Raw genomic sequence first — 20,103 nt, 5'->3', positions numbered from 1 at the left:
AGATCTGCAGAACCAGCCCGGCTCCCTTGCTGAGAGAAAACATTGCAATTATAGAAACACCAGCCATTCTAAAATAAAACAAAACAAAAACGAAGAAAGGCGCTGCTCCCCACAGTCATGGCCAGAACAGCCTCGGTCTCCCCAGGAGGCCGTTCTCAGCAGTGGGATGGGTGTCCCAGCTGCTAAAACAGCTGCTGCAAACTCACCCTCTGTTCTCACTCAAAGCAACTGAGACCAGAGCAACACTGGATGAGGATCAGTCACAGGGAAGCCTGAGTTCTTGCCTATGAGTTTGTTTGTTTTCTTTATTTAATTTACTTTGTATCAAGAAGAGTTAGGACATCCGCAACCATCTCCCATCCCCCAGGCAGACACCTTTCGAACCTACTGAGCAAGTCAAGCTCTAACGCTGGCACCCCAATCCCCAGCATTAGGTCATTGGCAGTTGCAGTTGCACACAGGATTTATTTTGCTGGTGCAGAAATGCTTAACTCGTCATTTCATTGTGCACAACAAAGAAAGGCGATTGCTGCCTTAGGACCAGCCAGAGGGAGGGGGGTGCACGCGTTCGCCTGTTGGGATCTCATTAATCTAAACGGAAAATTGCCAGAGAAATCAGGAGGTGTTTGCAGCTGCCCTTCCTGCCATTGCTGATGTTCTGAAAAGAGAGAAGCAGCCTGAGTGCCCCACACACCGCCCAGTGCAGCAGGGGACAGAAATACCTCTCAGTCAAATAATGCATTTCATCTAAACCTTTCTCTGCTACAGCCCAAGATTTGAACAAAGAGAACTGCTCTGCAGGAACGGCTGAGCCAAGCCCAGGTTCTAGGATTTACCTGGTTTATGCCCCTCCCTGCAGCTCCTGCTCTGTTACCATCACTGGTACTCACAAACACAGATGCGCTGACTCGATTCAGCAGCTACGCTTTGACTCCTGCAGCTTCCACTGAATTTTTTCACGGCCCTGTCCCCAGGTAAGGGAAGGAAATATAAGAGATCACCAATCAGGTTCATGACTTTCTCAAAGAAAGATGCACAAAACCAGGTGTTTGCCACAACTGTTTAGTTTTACTATTTTAATATCATGAAATAAAAGTACAAAAAATTTACAGGTATATTGTTTCTTACATGAAGATCGAACAGTTAACATTTGCATTTGTTTTACAGCGAAACCTGTATTCTCAGTCACAGAACGTGAATATTAGCCACTGACATCACCACTGAGCATTTCATTTTAGAAAGAAACTGCAGAGGTAAAAGGCAACAAACTTGCAAGGCTGCATAAGAACCAAAAAAATGTTCCAACTGTTAACACCAGAAGTAACGCTTCAGGAAACCATCCTTACCCAATACAGGTTTCACCACCTGGAAGGCTGAGAGCATTAAGACATAGGAACTGGACATCTTGTCTAAGGGATCATAAATCGGGGGTTTCTGATTTAGGAGGCTATCAGCATTTGGGGGTCCTTGTTCAACGCATTTGCAAAAATAAGCAGTGTGTGCACATGTATGAAAAAGAAAGGAGTGAGATCACCTGCAGTCTTGACGTATCTTGTGCTGTTTACTCCATTCAGCGCTCTTCTCTGAAGACGAGCCACAAATGGCTGTACCTAAAGTACTAAGAGTTCAGCAACAGGCAGTTAACTAACCAATAACTACTAAACCCAAGTTTATCCAGAGTGGATATCCAGGAACGCTCGCAGTTTGATGCTGCCGGTTAACTGACCAAAACAAAATCCAAGACTTGACTGTATTTTTTCTGTTTCCCAGAACAGTACAAGCTGCATCCCAAGTCAGCTTCAACTCCATCAGCTGTACACAGATGAAAAAGTAAACCCCTGCATTACCTTCCCCTGCTAAAACGTCAGACTCCATTTCATACATGCCCCTCAACTTTTCAGACAAGCTTTCAGGTAGAAATTTATTTATGACAGACTGGTCTGATCAAAATTCTATGTCCTTGGCTGGACTGTGTGGTGCCTTTTTAAATAATTCATTTCATGATGCATGCATGAAACCAAATTTGAGTTTACAAATAAATAAAATGGTGCTCACCATTAATTTTTATATATTTTACTGAAATGCTGAAAGTAACTCAGTCCCTTAACAATGAACTTGGGGGTGTTTAAATAAAAAATATCTGGAATTGGAAACCACATTTAAAATTGGCAAAACTATGCTTTGTTTTTGGAAGGGTCTTGCTTGTTTCTTCTCTTTACGTCCCAATTATAAACTCTAGCCATATCTGAGGGTGTGGAATCAAGGAAACAGTTCATGCATTCAGAAAAGGAAAAAAAAGCCAAAGGGAAAAGCAGGTTCCACAGTTGGCCACACTTCACTTACTTCAAACAGTCAATACAGAAACAATTTAATCAAAGAGCTGACTCGGTGCAAAGCCTTAACACACAGGAATACTAGTAACTGTTACTAACTGCAGCATTTATACGGTTTACTTAACAAGCTCTGAAAAGGTACTACAGAGAAACACACTTCTAGTTTTACTTCCAGCTACTCCTGTCAGACTCCAGGCAACCTGCCTGGATCTGCTGTATTTGCCTATTTCAAGCATCCGTTAACTTCCCGCAGCACTAAGCTTAAGTATCAACTCGAAAGAGCAAGTAGTTGTGCCTTCATTGTGCCTAAATCTAATGCTTCAGTTGATGGCTACGCTCATCATTAAAAGAGTTTTTAAGTAGAAACTGTAATAAGCCCCCCACGCCCCTGGAGGTCATTCATGATTAATATAAAGACATTTTTAAAAGTGCAGCGCTACCCGAGCGAGCATGGAGCTTGCTGCAGCTGGGCTTGTGTGGTGTGGAGAACATCACCCTGGCAGCTGAATAGGGTCTGACCAGCAACAGCCTGAAGAACAACGTTCATACGCTCCAGAGAAGCAGCAAGAGTAAAGAGGCACCTGGTCATCAACCCACAGCACCCGGCACGCTCAGCCCCAGTCCGGGTTTGCGACCACCACAGCTGGAGTTACGGGAACCGGACCACAAACACAAGCTTTGCTACATCAACCACACACAAATCAGCACTGGAAACACAATATCCCGTTTCACTCCTAGAAAAGGTTGAGCTCCTGAGTGCTATGGAATTTTAAGGGCAGCCAGTCTAAGATAAAAACATGTCAGGAAATTGGTAATCACCTGTACGTTAGGTTTACTTACACCTCTTCCCCTGCAAATCAGAAAAAAAAGAAAGGATACTGACTTCTGTAGTGGTGAACTGATCTCTAAGAAAATCCAGGTCTTCCTCTAGAAGATCAAGGTTTCTTGTGGCTGTTGACAAATTCTTCTCTAACAGAGCCTGAGCTTCATCAATATCATATTCAAGCATTACATTGGCCTAAAAAAAAAAAAAAAAGAAAAGAAAGATTGATAACAGCTTTAACTCTTGCATTGTAAGGAATAAGCCCTAGCAGGCTGTCGTCTATGACTTGTCACATTAACAAGAGGCTGACCTGACAGGTCAGGACAACACTCAGGATGAGAAATGCCAGAATCCACTTGAGGCCTCCACCACTTCAGCAACTGAATCATAAATCCCTCTAGTGACTTAAAAAATGTTCTCCTCCTATAGCTAAGGAACACGGGATTTCTCTCCCTGTGGACTGCATTCAGCCTTTCAGGTATCAGTATCTCATTTTCAACCTATTTGAAAAGTGAGAGACTTCACATTTCTTAGTAGCACCTTCTGAATGCCACAAAACTCCAGAAACAACTTCTGTTGTGTTGGAGATTAACCTTAAGACCTCTGGTATTTAAAGATACAACAGGTATAAAAGTCCTGTCCTATGCCATGGTGGTTTTTAATCTACAAATCTTTATTTCCATAAGAAGCTACCACGGGAAGAGATAAAAGAGCAGTAACAAGTGAAGATGCACCAGTGGAGCTTTGTCCCACTCAAGAACCACGCCCTGAGCAGAGCCACGTACTCCTGACCAGTCGTGATCCCAGGGAACGCTGCGCAGAGCTGCCAGAGCCATTCTGCTTTTAAATAACTACACAACATAGTTGCCCCAGTCATGGTAAAACACGCAGCCAACATGCGACTGTAAGCAACAAGGCAGATAAAGGCAGAAGGCCAAGAACACCTCAATATAATAAATTGCTTGTGGCATTTCCTTGTAGCTTCTCTGTATGAACTGTTAATAGGATGAACTTTCTCTGATACTCTGTTACAAATAAACATGGGATGCTCCACGAAAGTCAATGTTTGTCAGTTCTGAAGACAGTCTCCTAAAAGCAACAGGTATCAGACAAATCATCTCTTTTTATGATAGAAAAGAAGTGGGAGAGGTTGGGACTAACTGCCCCATCAGTCCGGATGCTGCACATGTCAACAAAGTTTCTGTCCTAACCAAGTAGATTTGTTTGGCAGCCAACACAGGGAGCTGGGAACATCCAGGATTTGGAAGTCTCAAAATAAACATTAGCAGGTTACCTCCACATAGAAGGAAGCCTCTGAATACAAAATATTCCAACCTGCTATCGTTCAAGTACTTAGAAGTCTGTGTTTAGAGCTCTGAACCCACCAGTCTTTAGCGCAAGTTCCATTCTAAATGCTGGCAGGTACCTGCAAGTAACAGAAACCCCATCCTTCCCTAAAAAAATGCATGAAAAGGGAAACCAAGACGCTAAATACAAATACAGCAGAGAAGCTGGGGAGCTACTTGCCAAACTAAGTTATTTTGCTGGGCACATTCCCACCCCAGGCAATACTGAATGGTAATTTGAACCACAAAGCTATAAGGAAAACATGCATGCACGTGCTTTTGCAAAGAATAATCCAACAAAATTACAATTCTCTGAAGACTTCCTATTCAGGTACCAAATAAAACTGAACGTGAAACCTTCACTAGCACATTGAAATTGTTGCGTTAGGTTTGTCCTGCTGACAGGACACAGCTCACTGTGCAGAATTATGCCCATGGCCACTAGAAGTACACCCAAGACAGTAACAAACAGTCTTTTATAAGCCTTTTTTAAGTTACTCAAGTGGTTTCAGAAAAAGGTCCATTTTACTTACCCCCAACCACAAACAAACTTTATCTGTAGGAGGAATTGTAGCTTTGCAGTAGAGATTATCTGCCAATAAAAATCTGGTTTCCATTGGATTTGTGGAATCCTTAAGAAAAATGATAAAACTTAAAGTTGCTATTTTCACTGGAAATTTATGTCAGACATAAAACTTAAAGTAACGAGCACACTTTTCTGCTTTTTGCCATTGAAACAATTTTAACTTAGGTGGAACTCTACATAATTTTAATTCAACATTAAAGTTAGAGGTCCAAGAATAAAGCATTTTAAAAGGATACTATTTAAAAACAAAATAGAAATGTCTCTAAAGAACAGAGATGAAGGTAAATCTTAGCTGCAATCTATACAGTATTAAAAGTGAAGTTTGCATTACAAACATTAACTTTTTTTGAACTGTCTTTCAAAGAGTACTACATACCTTTAAAAACAATTCTGTTATTTATAAAGGCATATTAAGTGTGCTCTCCAAAACATTTCTTGCAATGTGTTCTGTTAGGGTGGAAAGGTAGTTAGCTTTTCTCATACTCATTAGATATTCAAAATAGTTTACCTTTTTCTTCTGCATGTGTTTTAAAATGTCTAATGTCTGTTTAATTTCAGGAATCTGACTTTTTAGCCTGTGAATTAACAACAGTCATAATTTATTATTTTACAGAGACACAAAGTTTCTTAAACAAGTGATCAGTTTTATTATACAATCCAACCTCCATTTTAAAACTTGACACTCTCTGGGTTTACAAATACAGATTTGAAAGGTACGGCACATACAGGCAGCGCAGCTCCGGCCTCAGCTGCCTCTGGGCATGCGGAGCCTCGCTGCTCTGGAGCACAGCAACGCAACAGCTTTCAGACTGCAACCAACGTGTTCACAGTAACAGGCGCTTCTTTGCTAAAATCCCCAGTGGAGATCAGGAGGAATCTTTGTCCGTGGGGGAAGTTTCATCTAAATGAAATATTACTTGAAACTTGGATTTTAGCTTTTAAAAATGTGCTTTTTGCCCGGCTTCAGATCAAGACCGAAGCTACTGAAGAGAGACGAGATTACCACACCAAAGGTTAAAGGCTTGATACAGGAGTCATCTGACCAAACCATATTCTTACTTAAATTAGGCTGACAAAATTAAGAGACTGTAACAGTACTTTGGGGCCTTAAAAAGCTAAGGACCAATTCAGCAATACTGTACGTTCTTTTGTATGTAATTCTTAGGAAGAGGAAAGAAAAAAATCTGGGCTTTCCTCAAAGTACTGCAAACACTAGCTCTCCTAACAGAAACTTTTCACTTCTTGGGATATTTAAAAAAAAAATACTTATTTTTTAAAAAAGAAAACTGTGCTAAACATTTCCCAATTCTGCAAAAATTATGACTTACCTCCTTTTCTTTTGAGCAAGATTAAGTTCCAAAAATTTATACTTCTGATACTGTTCATCCAGCTTCTTAAGAACTACATCTGCTGTCTCATTTCCAGGCTGTTTCATAAAAGAATCTACATCTTCCTTGAAGGGGAGAAAGAAACCCTCAGTGTTAGATGAGTTTTACAGAAATCCTGGATACAGTCATGCTCTCGTCTTAGTGCAGCTAAGTCTAGGGGGCTTTTATACATACACAAGCTTCTATTTTTCTGGCATGAAGTACAAAATCATTCTGTTTCCTTTCTTAGTCACCTTTGAACTTCCCCATTCCCCATTTTTTGGTAGGGAACTGCAGAGTAGGTGCAAGGATGATTTCACAACCATATTTGCTAGTGCCTTGGTGGTGCCTTCAGTCCTGGCTGATGGATGGACATCCTCAGACCACACCTAAACTTTGGTTTGCCATCTGTAAAGCAGAGCTAATGCTTCTCTGTGGTTGATCAGATTACAAACTATTTAGGATAAGACTGATGAAGGAAAACAATCATGGCCTGATGAAGCATGTTGTGGCAGAGAAAGAGGCAAAGGGAGGGGAAACCTGTGGTATCTGCTCAGGCAGGCTTGATGGTAGTAAACAGCTTATCTTCAAAAGCTGCTCCTATAGTCAGCAGGACGCCACAGAAACCTCCAGAGAACAATTCCAGCCAGTCCTACCATCAACTGGAACAGCAGCCAGAGCGGACAGGCTGGAGCAGGCCAGGACACGGACTCTGCACATGGCTCCCTCAGACGCCCAGGAATCATTCACTTGCCTCCGGAGGGCACCTCGGTCCAGAGACCAACCGTGCATTTCTGACCTGGATAACATTTACTTATGTAGAATTCAAAATGATCACACTCGTCTACTGCAGTAATTCTGTCCATATTTGTCTTTATAGCTCTGTAAAGTCTGATGGAAGCCTACCAGAGGTCTCTTCAGCTTGTCCCTTTTAATTAGGTGTTTCCCTTCCAGTAGTTTCACATCAGAAAAAAAATCCTACATCACATTACTAAAGTAATATCCAAAATATAGCTGTTTCCCCCCCATTATGACTCCTAAGCTCTCTTGACTAAAGAATCTTACTGTGAAATTACTGAACCTGGTAAGAAGTCACCCACCTTCCTTAAGGAAATCTGCAGTAGAAATAAGAACTCCAGAGCAGACCTGAGCAGGCAGCACAATCTAGGTGGTACAACAGAACCCGAGAGACCTCATTTCAGATCAACAGCCTGAGGAACACCCTAAGCTACCTCACCGACACCCGAACCAGAAGCATTCCTGCCTCCTGATGAAGCTTGTAGACAAGATTTAGCCAGAAAAACCCAAGGATTAGATTCAGACAAGTGTTGCAGAAGCGAGGCCTGAGGATGTTCTGAAACAAAACTTCTTCCTGTAGAAACTATTCTACTCATGTAAATCACCCAAGACAGAAAGAAAAAGCAGGCGCGCAACAACTCACCCCACACACTGCCCAGCAGCCCACCTGTGCCTCAGCTAATGTTTGCTTGGACAGACGGACAAGACAGAACCCAAGTCCTCCTGAAACAAAGATGCTGCAATGTGAATCCAGGCCCCCTGTGTATTGGCGATCTCCTCCCACTGCATAATGTCCCAGTCCAAGGCGGGCTCAGATTTACCACCCAGGTTTCAACTGCGACTTCCAAGTCCTGCTGCTTGGGCTTTGAGCACATCTTACCCAACTGCAAGGCTGAGACATGGTCGCTTCTTTCAGTTTGAACAGAACAGCTTTGTAGCAGAGCTGGGTGTCAATGCTATCAGGATTCCTGCTTCACGGTGTGTCACGCAGCATCTCAACTGCAGAATTACCTGACAGGTTCTGTAGGACCTTCCAAAAGTCATTTCTACCTTTTAAGGAAAAGAATTCCCTGACAAAACACCGTTGTTGTACGTCATAAAGCTAACAGAGTCTTTGCAAACTTCAAGCCAAGCCACGTGACACTCTGCAAAAGTCCTGAAACAGAGCAGGATAGAGCATTCCCATGCAGCCTTATGTTTATCTTCTGAGTGATGACCCAAAGAAAGGGCTGCAGGCACTCGCTCTGCTACTGTGGAGAGTTATCATTGCCTGTGGGCATTTACAGGGAAAAGAGACATATTTTGAGATTTGTATCCCCTGTCCTCCCACTCACACCTCTGCTAAAGAAGGCACAGTAAGGAAGGCGTTTTATCTGGAAACATCTGGACGAAAGTTCAAAACAAAACAGAGTTGGAAGTTCTATTTGGACGGGTTTTTAAACTCCAGTGAAGCCTTGAGTTAGTGCTTAATATGACTTGAAATCTGGAGAGGCATAAGAATCCACAGATCAATGCCTAAGAAAAGGTATCTATCTGCCATGAACTGTTTAAAGAGCCTTTACTGAATCAAGATACTTAAAGAAAACATTTCTAAAGACAAGACTGGCAGTGAGGCTGCCCCTGTAGCCCATAGTGGAGGAAATACCAAGCAAGTGATCAGGATGTCTTTATCATCATGATAGTATACAATGTTTTCAAAACAGAAACCTATTTTCTGAAGAAAAACCTGTAACAAGAACCAGCCTCAGGAAGCTGGTATATTCACTTCGTGAAATAGAATGCCATTAAAAATTTCTTAGCATACGCTTATTGTGAATTATAAAGCCTGTCTTAACATCTACATCCAAATATTCCAAAATCACCATCAAGGATCTCTTCAGCAGAGACATCTGCCTTTGATTAGAACACCTCTCAAAATTGAGAATTAGGAAACTTCAGTGGGTTTTACCTCCAGACACAAGGTTGTGAAGAACTCAAGAGAAGCGCAGACCTAAGTCACAGCCCCCAGAGCTCTCCCAGGTCACACGGAACATACAGCACATCGGATACTTCACACATGAGTATCAGAAGGGAATTACATGGAACCAAATGTGAACTGCATCAGCATGAATACAAGGGATGTGACAGACACCCTCCCAGTGTTTGCCGAGGCTGGTTCTCTCCTGTTCCTTGCCAGGGTGGCCACCTCCACCACAGACTCAGCACAGACCACAAGTTCTCCTCTGTCCCCATGATCAGGTTTCACAGGGCAGATGAAGCCATGACCCCTTCCTTTTGCTTGCATCTACATCAGTTTCCTATAAGGGAGTGGCAGGAAGGTCACTACAGGCAGCAATGGTTTTGCATTCCAGGAGGACTTGCCAGACCCCAATAATTGCTAAAGAACCTTAGGGAAAAGCAGGATCTGGATGCACTGAAAGCAAGTGTACTGTGCTCATTTGTTCAGGACCTGCACACTAGCAACACACATAGGTAATACCAGCACTACACCTGGAAGTACCAAAATGCAAGTCAAATCAATTTATTTCTATAAGAGCAGTCATATCTGATCAGTCCAAACAGCTCTGGTAAAGATATGAAGGCAGATCTGAGAAATACAGCTTTTCAAAGTGCAGGGAAATCTCAGTAATAAAGCAGCATGGCAAACAAAGTGTTCAGGGCAAACATCTGACACTTCAAGATGACTCCCACATAGCCAGGTATAGCCAGTCTGATCAATACTTATTGATCAAACAACATAAAGCAGCAACCAAGATAGCACACCAAGAGCTAGCTTATAGCAGAGAGTGGACAACAGATAATTTTGATATTACATCACTGTGTAAGTCGACAAATTATTTTCAACCAGTCAACAGAACTATTAAATGCTTGGTAAATCACTTTCTAAAGTTGGATTAACAAGTTCAGCCTGTTTTCTGAAAGATACACATTTTCTGGTTCTGAGGAAGTCAGGAAACCTGGTTGGATGCTTCAGAAGAGTGATTCTGCTCAACTGTCAAGCACTAGATTATAAGAGGAAGATGCAGGGAAGGGCGCATTGTCTGCGATAAACCAGACATGGACACGTGCAGGAGGAACTGCCGTAAGGAACCAGGACTCAGTGTGTACAACATGCTCGTCATTGGCATGGGAGCTGGTCAGTGAAATCAGATGATAACGCTCGAAACGGGGAATTGAGTTTGCTGCAAAGTGTATCAATAGTAACGGCAAGGCAGAACTGAATAACCCTACTCCTCAGGACTAAGGCACCCCGCCCCGGGGCGCAGGGCCCTGCCCGCTCTGCAGGGGTAAGACGAGCTCCGGCACGGGGCCGGCTCGGGCCGACACCGCGGGCCAGGCCGGGCCCCCCGGAGACAGCCGGTGCGGGCGGGGAAGGCGCCGCAGGTCCCGCTCAGCCCGCGAGCCAGAGGGGCCGCGCCGCCGCCCGCGCTCCCTCAGGCACCGCCCGCCAGGCCGCGGCCCCGCCGCAGGTGCCGTCTCACAGGGGATGGGCCCGGCTGCCGGAGCACAGCCCCCTCCCCTCCTCTCCCGCACCCTCCCGCCCGGGCGCGGAGCGGCCCGGCCGGCGGAGCCGCCGCTCACCACGAAGACCGCCTGGGGGATGCCCAGGGGGCCGCGCTTGTCGGCCGCCGCCCCGCCGCACCCCGTCTCGCTGCTGGTGGCCGCCGCCATCTTGGGCAACCAACGGTGCGTGCGCGGCCTCCGTTGGGACGGCGGTGCTGTACGTCATCACGTCAGCGCCGAACGCGGGCCTCTCATTGGCTGTCAGGCTTTGAGTGACGCGATGACGCGCGGGCGGAGGAGACTGGGAGGCGGGGCGGTGGCCGCCCCATCTCGTCGCCCATTGGCTGGCTGGGGCGCGGCCCGGCGCGCGGCGATGCTGCCGGGCGGGGCGGGGCCGTCCCCTGAGCGCGGCCCGCGGGAGCCCAGCTAGAAGCGGTTTTGCAGCCGCCCCTTCTGTTGTGTCTGTAGCCGCGCGGATACCATGTTCTCGCCCAGCTCGTGTAAAACACGGCCTGTGCAACACAGAAAACGAGAAACAGGAAGAACTCTCTATTGAAAATTACTGAATAAAAAAAACACTTCTAAGGGATCAGAAATGAAGCTTGGCCTGTAGTTCTATGTTTAAATTTCTACCCCCTGTTCGTTACAACAAGGAGGCTGCTAAAATGGTGACCTAACTTCAGGCAAACTAAACCAAAGCATCTTCCCAAAAACCGAGAACAGGAACTCGCCCACGCTCAGCAGAAGGCTGGTGAGCAATAAGCATTCCCCAGTCAAACACTTTCACACTGTTGCTGTTTGATCTTGAGGCTTGTTACACAGATGTACAAAGCACCCTTACGCTTCCTCTGTCATAGTGACTCGATGTGTACAAAATTATGGGAAAGCCCAGTATGTGTTGGTTAAGGCCCATTTCGCATGTGGAACAGCTTGGGAGGGCCTGAAGTCACCCACGTGTGACACAAACAGGTTCATGTCTTCCCCTCCATCTACGGCCATTGGCTGTGCTATTGCCCTGCACAGGAAAAAACAGGCACTGCTTCCCAAAGGAAACTGCACCACGAGGGAACTTGTCAAGTGAAGAAGTTCAGCTACACCAGCATTTCTAATAAAGTGTAATGCTACATTAAATGTAAATGCAGAAGAGTAACGAACTAATCAAGCATCCCAGCTCAGCTGTTGCTCTTGGTATTACAGAAAACCTTAAGCCTAAGGACACGCTCAAGAACGATCACATTCACACACATCTTGCATGTGCCAAAGTTTATTTTTTTCCAAAACTTTTTTCATCAAATAATTGGATATGAGCAGTTTTAAAAAACAAACAATTTGTATATTAACAAATTGTGAAGTTCCACAATTAAAATATCACAGCCAGTCTTATGCCTAGGCTTCGTTTTAAAAAATTATTAAGTCATAGAACATAAACCCTCAAAGTTTTTCCCAAGTTTGTGGCTAGTATATTTTCCACACATTCTGTATTCTTATAAAATGAAGGAACTCATGGAAAGGAACAGCTGTACAAGAATACATCTGAAAAAAAGCCTGGACAACCTAAATTATAGTAGCTTGTTTTAAATAAATATCCAATAAAAGGCACAAACCTGTTATGGGGAAAAACATAACATACAAATCAAGATCTATTAAATAAATAAAGTGTGGGTTGGGGTGAGGGAAATCTGTTCAAGCACCTATTTTGTCATTGCTCCAAAATGAAATTCCAGCCAAACATTTGGTACAGGATTAAACTTAATCACAAAGATACACATTTGAGATCTACTGAAAGATTTGATGTTACAATTCCTGCTGCAACTGTACCAGTTACTACAGTCTCTTTAAATAAACGATCATGAGAGTCTGCATAAAGTAGTGATGCAGTGATGTATATACCAATGACAAGTCAAATACATCTTCAGAGTAATAGCAACAGGTTTTCTATATTCCTAGCTAACAGCAATGTATAAATGAGAACATGTACAGTTTCCATTGCTCAAAAATATAATCTTTTAAATGGAAATAAATGACCGATACACAGTGCCTTTAGATGTTGTCCTTACAATACAAACTACCCTAAACAAAGTTTTCCTTTTTATGTACAAATTAAGCACCGATCCACAGTGCATACTATTCTAATTGTAACCCCACCCTCCCTGCCACACATCAAAAAACCCAGACGAGGATACACCCTGTATTCAATCTCATAGTCATAAGTTTGTTGTTGATTTTTGTGTGTGTGTTGTTTGTTGTTTTTTCTTCAAGTCCATTTGTTATTTTTACCTACAAGTATTCCACCACTATGTGAACAGAACTGAGATTTATCTACTACGTGTATCCAAAATTTAAAAAAAAAAAAAAAAAAAAAATCTGTAACTTCTTGGAGGCAAAGTCAAGCTGCATCTAGAGATTACAAAACCCTGGTTTTTCATCAAAGAGAGGTACACTTCCAAGTCCAACCTTTCCAGCCTCCCCAGAAGTTCTCTCGTGGTACTTCCCAGTAAGACAGCCTCCCTGTAGCAGCATCAAGTCCCAACAGTTCGGCTTGAATGACCCACTAAATTACAATAACACAAAGTGCACAGCACACTTCAAGTCTTCCTCCTTGTTCAGACAAACATGGAGTGACATCTTAGTTACCTGCTTTCTGAAGTATTCAGAACAGGATTCTGACCAAACGAGTTGGAAAGAAACAAAAAGCAAAGTCACATTTATATACATCTCTCTTCAGTGTTTTACTCCTCACAACTACTATTTGCAACTCTTGAGGCTCTTACAGTCACCCTCAAGAACAACCTTTGTCTTCAAGATGGTTGTTTGAAGAACAAGTTCTGAGCCGTAAAAGCCTTGACACCATCCTAAGTCCTTGGTTTTTACTTCTCATGTATGAACAATGTTATTTAGAACACAGTACTCTGCATTTCCAATATGTGCACAAGAAAGAGCTTGGCAAAAAGAAGTCCTGTGGACTTCTGTGCAGAGAGAAGTGTGTAAAGCAATCTTTTCTTCATTCAGATAAATCTGAAAGCCGTGTTTTAACATATCAAACATTCTGAACAAGACTAAAAAAGAAGGCAGCTTATAAAGTTTTTAGACTGTACTTTGTGGCTGTTTCTCCTGTTTTAATACTAAATAAATTGGTATCAGACAGCTTTGCAAAGAACTATTACAAAATTCAGAGCAAATCGGAAGTAATGCAAGCTATACCTTAGTACTAGATCAATTACTGAGCAAAGTATATTCCAGATATTCAGAATGCTCTGCAATAAAGTTATAACAAATATATACTGTTTGCCAGGCATTTATTTGCATATTTTATTAGAATAATGAATTATTACTTATACAACTCGTATGAGAAAGAGTCCTAACAACTTACAGTGCTAGAAACTGCCTGATTGTAGCACTCTCAGCTCTGTCAGTAATGCCCAGACATTTAGTACTACATGTACTGATCTGAACTCAACTTTTCACTGCTGAACAAATCAATGGAATTCACTATTTCTCAAATAAACAGTCCCCTCAACACAATGACCCAATCTAAATGGCATCTATTCCCGTGCCACATGGAGGGTGACTATAGGCACTGAAGAACTCATTGGCTTAAAATTGTACAATTGTTCAACCCAGTGAAGGTGGATTAAAGCTTAAGCCCTTTGTAATTCAAACTTGAACATTATATTGCTGTATACTGGTCAAAATTATTTTCAAATCAACATACATTCAGACACTCTGACTTTTAAATTTCCACAAGGTTACATTTCCCAGGAAGTTAGTGGCTACAGATTCCAAGGTTTGTGGGGTGGGTTTTAATTTTGTTGCTTTTGAGTTGTTTCACTTGGCAAACGTATTTCCATGGGGTTAAGATATACTACTTTTGCGCTCTTTGGACAGAAAAAGAGAAGGCTTGTTCCCACTGTGAGGACAGTGCCGTATTTTAGAAGTTTTCCGCAGGACAGTTTGACAAAATTCTCAGGCCTATTTGCATTTACAGTGAGAGTCAGCGATATTTCTGCAACTACAGACTCGCCAAAATGATAAAAAACATGCTACTCTGGAGATCTATTTATTGTAACAATAGAAAACTATTCATTTTTTGAAAACTCAGCTTTAATATTAATCATGAGTAGAAGTCATTTTACAGGACAGCTTTTCATTGTATTCTGCCACAAAACTTCTGGAAAGGTTGCTCCCAATTCCATTGACTTGTTATTAATGACTTTAAAAAAAAAATTCTATCATTTTTTATCAGACATTGAAAAAAAAAAAAAAAAAAACAAGATAAGGCATTTTCATAGCCAATTTCAGTTTTGGAGGAAGATTGTTAAATGTAAAAGACATGCCAGAAGTGTGTAGCCATCTGACCCATCACGAATAGCATACTTCATAAATTAGTTGATTTAAAAGATTTTCCTCTCAAAAAGGAGTCTGGATTTCATAACATAGCATTTTTCCCCTTGAAATAACTGTAGAAGAAAAAGATTACTGCAGCATTAAAGAAAAGATTATCTAAAAGTTTGCACTTATTTACACATTTAAAAATAATTACTTTTATATGGTTTACAACTAGGTTCTTGTTTCAGAAAAGCAGCACAAGCTATTCTCTACAGCTGGATAGTTTTGATATAGTTGCCAGTTCACAAGTGTCAGCACTACTGCAAGGTTTGCTTCTTTTGACCTAATTGACTTTAGAAAACAACAAAAAAAATTGGATCTCTTGCCTCTTTTTCAGTTAGCAACAAGATTTTCAAATCGCTTTCACTTGCTGCTAGTGGGGACACCTACATCCACTGGCTCCCAAAGCTGCTCTTCCCTGAGCTGTGGAAGATGCCGCCTGCAGAGAAGACACTCGATGGAAGCGCGGCCACTGTCACCTGTTGGAGGCTGCATGTGCTGTTCTCTAACACCCTCATTTCCCCTACTCCGTCACAGACTTTCAGCCCAGATCAGAGCCCAGCTCTTTCAACTAGCTGCGTAACACTGACATACCAATGGAGCCGTTTATTATTTTTACTATATATATATAATATGTATTTATCTTGTTGATTCACAGCATTTCAAACTCACATTATAAAGTTTGCAAATCACTATAATCTATTCTAATGTGAAAAAGCTGTCTGATTTCACACAATATTTGCCTTATGATAATGCAAGCACTGATCTATCAGAATATTTATCAGAGCACATAAAAACTTTATTGCTCAACTTCATTTGTGTTGTGTCTTGGTTACAACAGCCACAGAATTTATGGAGAGAATAAATAGCTTTGACATCTTCAGTTAACTTCCTAAGGTAATCCACCAATAAGTAAGGTTGTAAAGCAATCATGTAACCCCTCTTCTGAGCTTTCAAGATGATAATCCAGCTTGCACCTTCTGAGTTACTCTCAATAAAATACAGTTCTGGTGATCAGTGTTTAGAAAAAGAACAAAAGAAAAAAAAAAAAAACAAACCGTGAACAAACATGACTTCACACCGCAGTGACTGTTATAAACAAGAATCTCTAAAGCATTGCAATTCAAAATCATATTGTATTATACAGGGAAAGAAACAGTTGCCCTGTTCAGGAATACATCATGTAAAGACTGAAATTCAGTCGTCTTTTTTTTTACCAGTATTTGGTTGTTCTCACATCTTGCTGCTTTGGCGGCTCTACATAAACTGTATCTGTGAAGTAGAGATTACATATTAATGCCACTTACATAACATATGGTTTCTCGTTGTTTTAGAATCATGAATCTGTTCAACTGCCTTGTTACTTTCAAGTTAAGACTATAGGTTTGGGCACTTTAAAAAAATCCCCAAAGAACACTAAGACCAGCATATTTGGATGACAGAAGTACACAGTTTCTTCAACTTGAATGACCTCTTGCCCATACCTTTTTCACTTCCCCATCACCTGATCCTTCAGAAAGCTTTCACCACTGCTCTAGTGAGTATGACCAAACCAAGAATCCAGCTAATGTCACAGGAAGTCTAAATTCTACATATATTCACCACTCCCATTTTTCCTTGACACAGCAAGGAGTTAGCCCTACATCTGATTTTTACGTCCTTGCTTCCTATATTTGCATTGTCTCACCATCTGAATCTGCTTCCTTGCCAGCAAAAGCTGAGGAAGCCCTCACTTCCAAATGCAGGAATACACAAGTAGCCCTTCATGAGACATTTGGTTGCTTTTACCAAGACTAGAGTTTCAATGTGATATCAAGATTAAAGAACACAGTTCACCTGAGTTTCAGAAACAGGTGCAAAAGGATTTGTTGGCCTTAGACCAGGCTGTGTATACATCATTGACTGGGGTGCCATCAAAGGAGCAGCTCCAATCTGAGGAGGTACCTGTTAGAAAAACAAAAAAACCCACGAAACAGGTATATAAAATTCAAGGTAATTCTAGTAGATACGCTTTTTTTTGCATTATAAGTATAGTAGAAAATAAACATATAGACATACACATTGTCCTAGTATAGTCAAAGACTTTAAAAACTTGCTGTATAAAATTTAGAGTAATCTCTTTCAATGCACATTGTGAAAAAGCTATCATATTTCACACATTGTTGACATTATGAAACAAAACATAGGTTTGCAGGATGATTTGAGCATAACAATGGCTGCCATGAAACTCATTGGAAAGACAAGTAGGTTTTTCAGAAATACAAAACATCCACATTTCTTACCATTCCATATACAGGCACTTGAGGTGTGGTCAATGGGTATGTGATCGGAGCAGGTACCTTCAAATTAAGAAAATTTTAATGTATTTCAGATAACCTCATGCATACTAATAATATATATGAAAATGGTAAAAAATATGTATTTTTCAATATTTAAAACAACCAACATATTTACAAGAAATTGACTTACATATCCAGGATAGTGTGCTCCATTCTGGCAGAGCAAAAGGAGTAAGGACAGAAAATTATTTAAGAGGAATTAGAACTGGAAATTCTAACCAAGGGATGTATTCAAGTCCAGTACCATAACTGTCTGTAACTGTGCTCAACTAATGTATTAAAACAATTAAAGTGGGAGAAAAAAAAAGTGCAAAGACAGTAACATCATTAACTATGCCTGTGAACTTGGGTAGGCTCCCTGCCTAGAAAGTTACCACGAGTAAGACTTAGAGCAAAAATATAAGCTTTACTACATCTAGCCAGATTTAAGTATATTGCTTGTATAAACATTTGTGTGAAAAGCTTTTAGAGGCCACATCATGCAATATTCCTTCTTCCTCCCATTAGGTGTGAGAAAGGTATAAAAAACCCCAAGGAAGCCAGTGACCATTCAGCTTAAGAAGCAAATTGCGAAAGATGTTTAGTCTGGTAAATGCTGCTCACATCCTAATTTCTGATGTCTGCAACATATCACAATATGGAAAAAAAAAATAAAAAAGAGCATCTTAAGCCGGTAATAGCTTTTAACAGGTTATGTTCACGGGCACAGTGATGTAAGCACTTCATGTTATGTTGCCATGCATTGTTAAGTAGTGCTAATTATATTAAAAACGGAGTGCTGACTAAAATACTTCACTATGAAAGAGTCTGCAGATGATACACACATTGAAGGGTTAATACTCCAAATGCCACAGACCAGGCCAGGACAGTTCGACCTTTCCAGTACTGGGGACTAATTTTAAAGATGTGCACAGCCGAGCTAGTTCTTTGCATCATTCACTGCTGGAATTCCCAGTGAACGAGTGAGCAGATACCTGGCACCAAGCACACAAATGCTTAGACCAGAAAGCATTAAGCATGGTCACATCCACAGTGACCAAAGTGTGCTAAGGTGCCCTTTGGTTTTTAAAAATAAGAATGCATCAGCACTCAAATGTAACATGTTCTAGAGCATCATGAGTGGATAAAAAAATATTTTATGGTCTCAGAAGTCTCACATAAAAGTGCTATATAAATGAGACATCCTCTCATCTGAATTGTTGAGTTTGGTTTTGAATCCAACACTGGATTTAATATTCTATTCGACTTTGGTAAGTTTGAATGAGCATACTCATGTAAGATGAGGAAAATAGACATTAGAGGTAAAGCTATTGCTATGGGAAAATAAGTCCGATAGCAGTCCAAAATTCATAGCAAAAGTGGCAATTACCCTAGTTGTACATATAACAGAGATTAACATTCTACTTCCCTCTAAGGTAGTTGTATTTCATAAGTGGTTTGTATTTGTATGAATATATATTAATAGAAGATAAATTAAAATTCTCTTTTTAAAGCATAGGAAAAGTCAGTTGTCTACAAATATCCCTTCAAGAAATGAAAATACTACATAGCTACAAAGCTTCCACTTAGTATTTTGTAGAGTATTAAAAATACAAAGTTGCTATTGAGCATTATCAAAAGTCCAGGGTACTACTTGACCTGATAATTCATGTGCCTTGCAGGGATTGCAGCAGTGTTTCATGTAATAAAACTGAAAAAGGAGCAAAAACTGGAAGGAATAGCAGTTTTGCCCTTGAAACACATTCTTAGGATTCTTAAAGGTGCACATGTGTGTACATGGGAGGAGGGTAGGAGCATCTCAAATATGTATATCAGAAATTTTCTGGTTTGGGGTCATTTGTTCCAATTCAAAAAGAACTTAAGAACTGAGATATATCTCAACTGAAAGGCTGATTATTTAAGTCTCTAATGGACAACTTTGATGCTGAGGGGAAACCAAGCATACTAAAATCTCCGTCTCATTCAGTTTGCAAAGTGATCGTACAAGCATTGGCCCCTGCTCCCAGTCATGGCACAGGTAGCCTTTGCTATTTTTTTAAGTTAATTCAAGCAGAAAAGTAGCATTTGCTAGAATGAAGCGTGATTTCAATAATACAGAAATTACCATATGTGGAATAGTGGGTAAAGGAGTAGGATTCCATGTAGTTGATGTGCTTGGTTTTGCTTGCCAGTTTGTTCCACCAGTAAGTTTTTTCTCTGTAGGCTGGGTCCACTGCATATCTGATCTAAAATGAAACTGCAGTATTAGTTTTCAGAAAGAGTCAACAGCTAGAGTAACAGCAACATAATGGAAAACCAAAACATGCCTTAATACATGCACACAGCTGAAATCTATGGGTAGAAGAGACCTCTGTTTCAGTGACTATGAAGTCTGGGGGTTCTGTTTTGCATTAAAAGTAAACTACCATTATTGCACTTTCAGCACAATGATTAACAGAATTTTATCTAATAGCAAGATTTTTTTTTTTTTTTAAACACGATGCTTCATAAAAACACTGAAATTAAAAATACAACCATTTCAAGAGTAACTGAAATTAATTACTTCAAAAGTCAAGGTTGACCATGTTTTGGTGACTGACCACATGCTCACTGTTTCAATGCTGTTCTTGGTACCAGATTAC

General features: G+C 41.1%; 2 protein-coding genes across 13 annotated transcripts in view; both read right to left on the bottom strand.

Moving 5' to 3' along the window:
- Nucleotides 1–1,048: 1,048 nt before the first annotated feature.
- On the bottom strand, nucleotides 1,049–10,977 carry VBP1 (VHL binding protein 1). Of its 2 annotated transcripts, none has more exons than XM_065846189.2 (6): nucleotides 10,836–10,977; nucleotides 6,417–6,541; nucleotides 5,597–5,663; nucleotides 5,036–5,134; nucleotides 3,213–3,351; nucleotides 1,049–2,245 (listed from the first exon to the last, which is right to left on the bottom strand). In XM_065846189.2, the coding sequence occupies exons 1-6, from the start codon at nucleotides 10,923–10,925 to the stop codon at nucleotides 2,175–2,177; spliced, it is 591 nt and encodes a 196-aa protein (XP_065702261.1). In that variant the 5' UTR covers nucleotides 10,926–10,977; the 3' UTR covers nucleotides 1,049–2,174. The 2 variants fall into 2 exon arrangements, with proteins under 2 accessions (XP_065702261.1, XP_065702262.1); XM_065846190.2 differs by having other exon boundaries at nucleotides 6,417–6,537; nucleotides 10,836–10,958.
- Nucleotides 10,978–12,005: 1,028 nt separating this feature from the next.
- Nucleotides 12,006–20,103, bottom strand: part of LOC136106091 (phosphatidylinositol-binding clathrin assembly protein-like) — a 33,541-nt gene continuing 25,443 nt past the window's right edge. For 7 of the 11 annotated variants that reach the window (XM_071813448.1, XM_065846148.2, XM_065846145.2 and 4 more), the window contains 5 exons: nucleotides 19,587–19,707; nucleotides 17,613–17,636; nucleotides 17,426–17,482; nucleotides 16,980–17,087; nucleotides 12,006–16,415 (listed from right to left, as the gene is read on the bottom strand). In XM_071813448.1, the coding sequence (XP_071669549.1) occupies nucleotides 16,401–16,415; nucleotides 16,980–17,087; nucleotides 17,426–17,482; nucleotides 17,613–17,636; nucleotides 19,587–19,707 (325 nt within the window). In that variant the 3' untranslated portion in view covers nucleotides 12,006–16,400. The remainder of the gene's footprint in view (nucleotides 16,416–16,979; nucleotides 17,088–17,425; nucleotides 17,483–17,612; nucleotides 17,637–19,586; nucleotides 19,708–20,103) is intronic. The other 4 variants (XM_071813450.1, XM_065846149.2, XM_065846152.2 and 1 more) reach the window with 2 other exon arrangements.

This window comes from Patagioenas fasciata, chromosome 11 (assembly GCF_037038585.1).
Source record: "Patagioenas fasciata isolate bPatFas1 chromosome 11, bPatFas1.hap1, whole genome shotgun sequence".
Lineage (NCBI taxonomy): Eukaryota > Metazoa > Chordata > Aves > Columbiformes > Columbidae > Patagioenas > Patagioenas fasciata.
The sequence above is the reverse complement of the archived record's forward strand: the minus strand, read 5'-3'. Positions and strand labels throughout refer to the sequence as shown.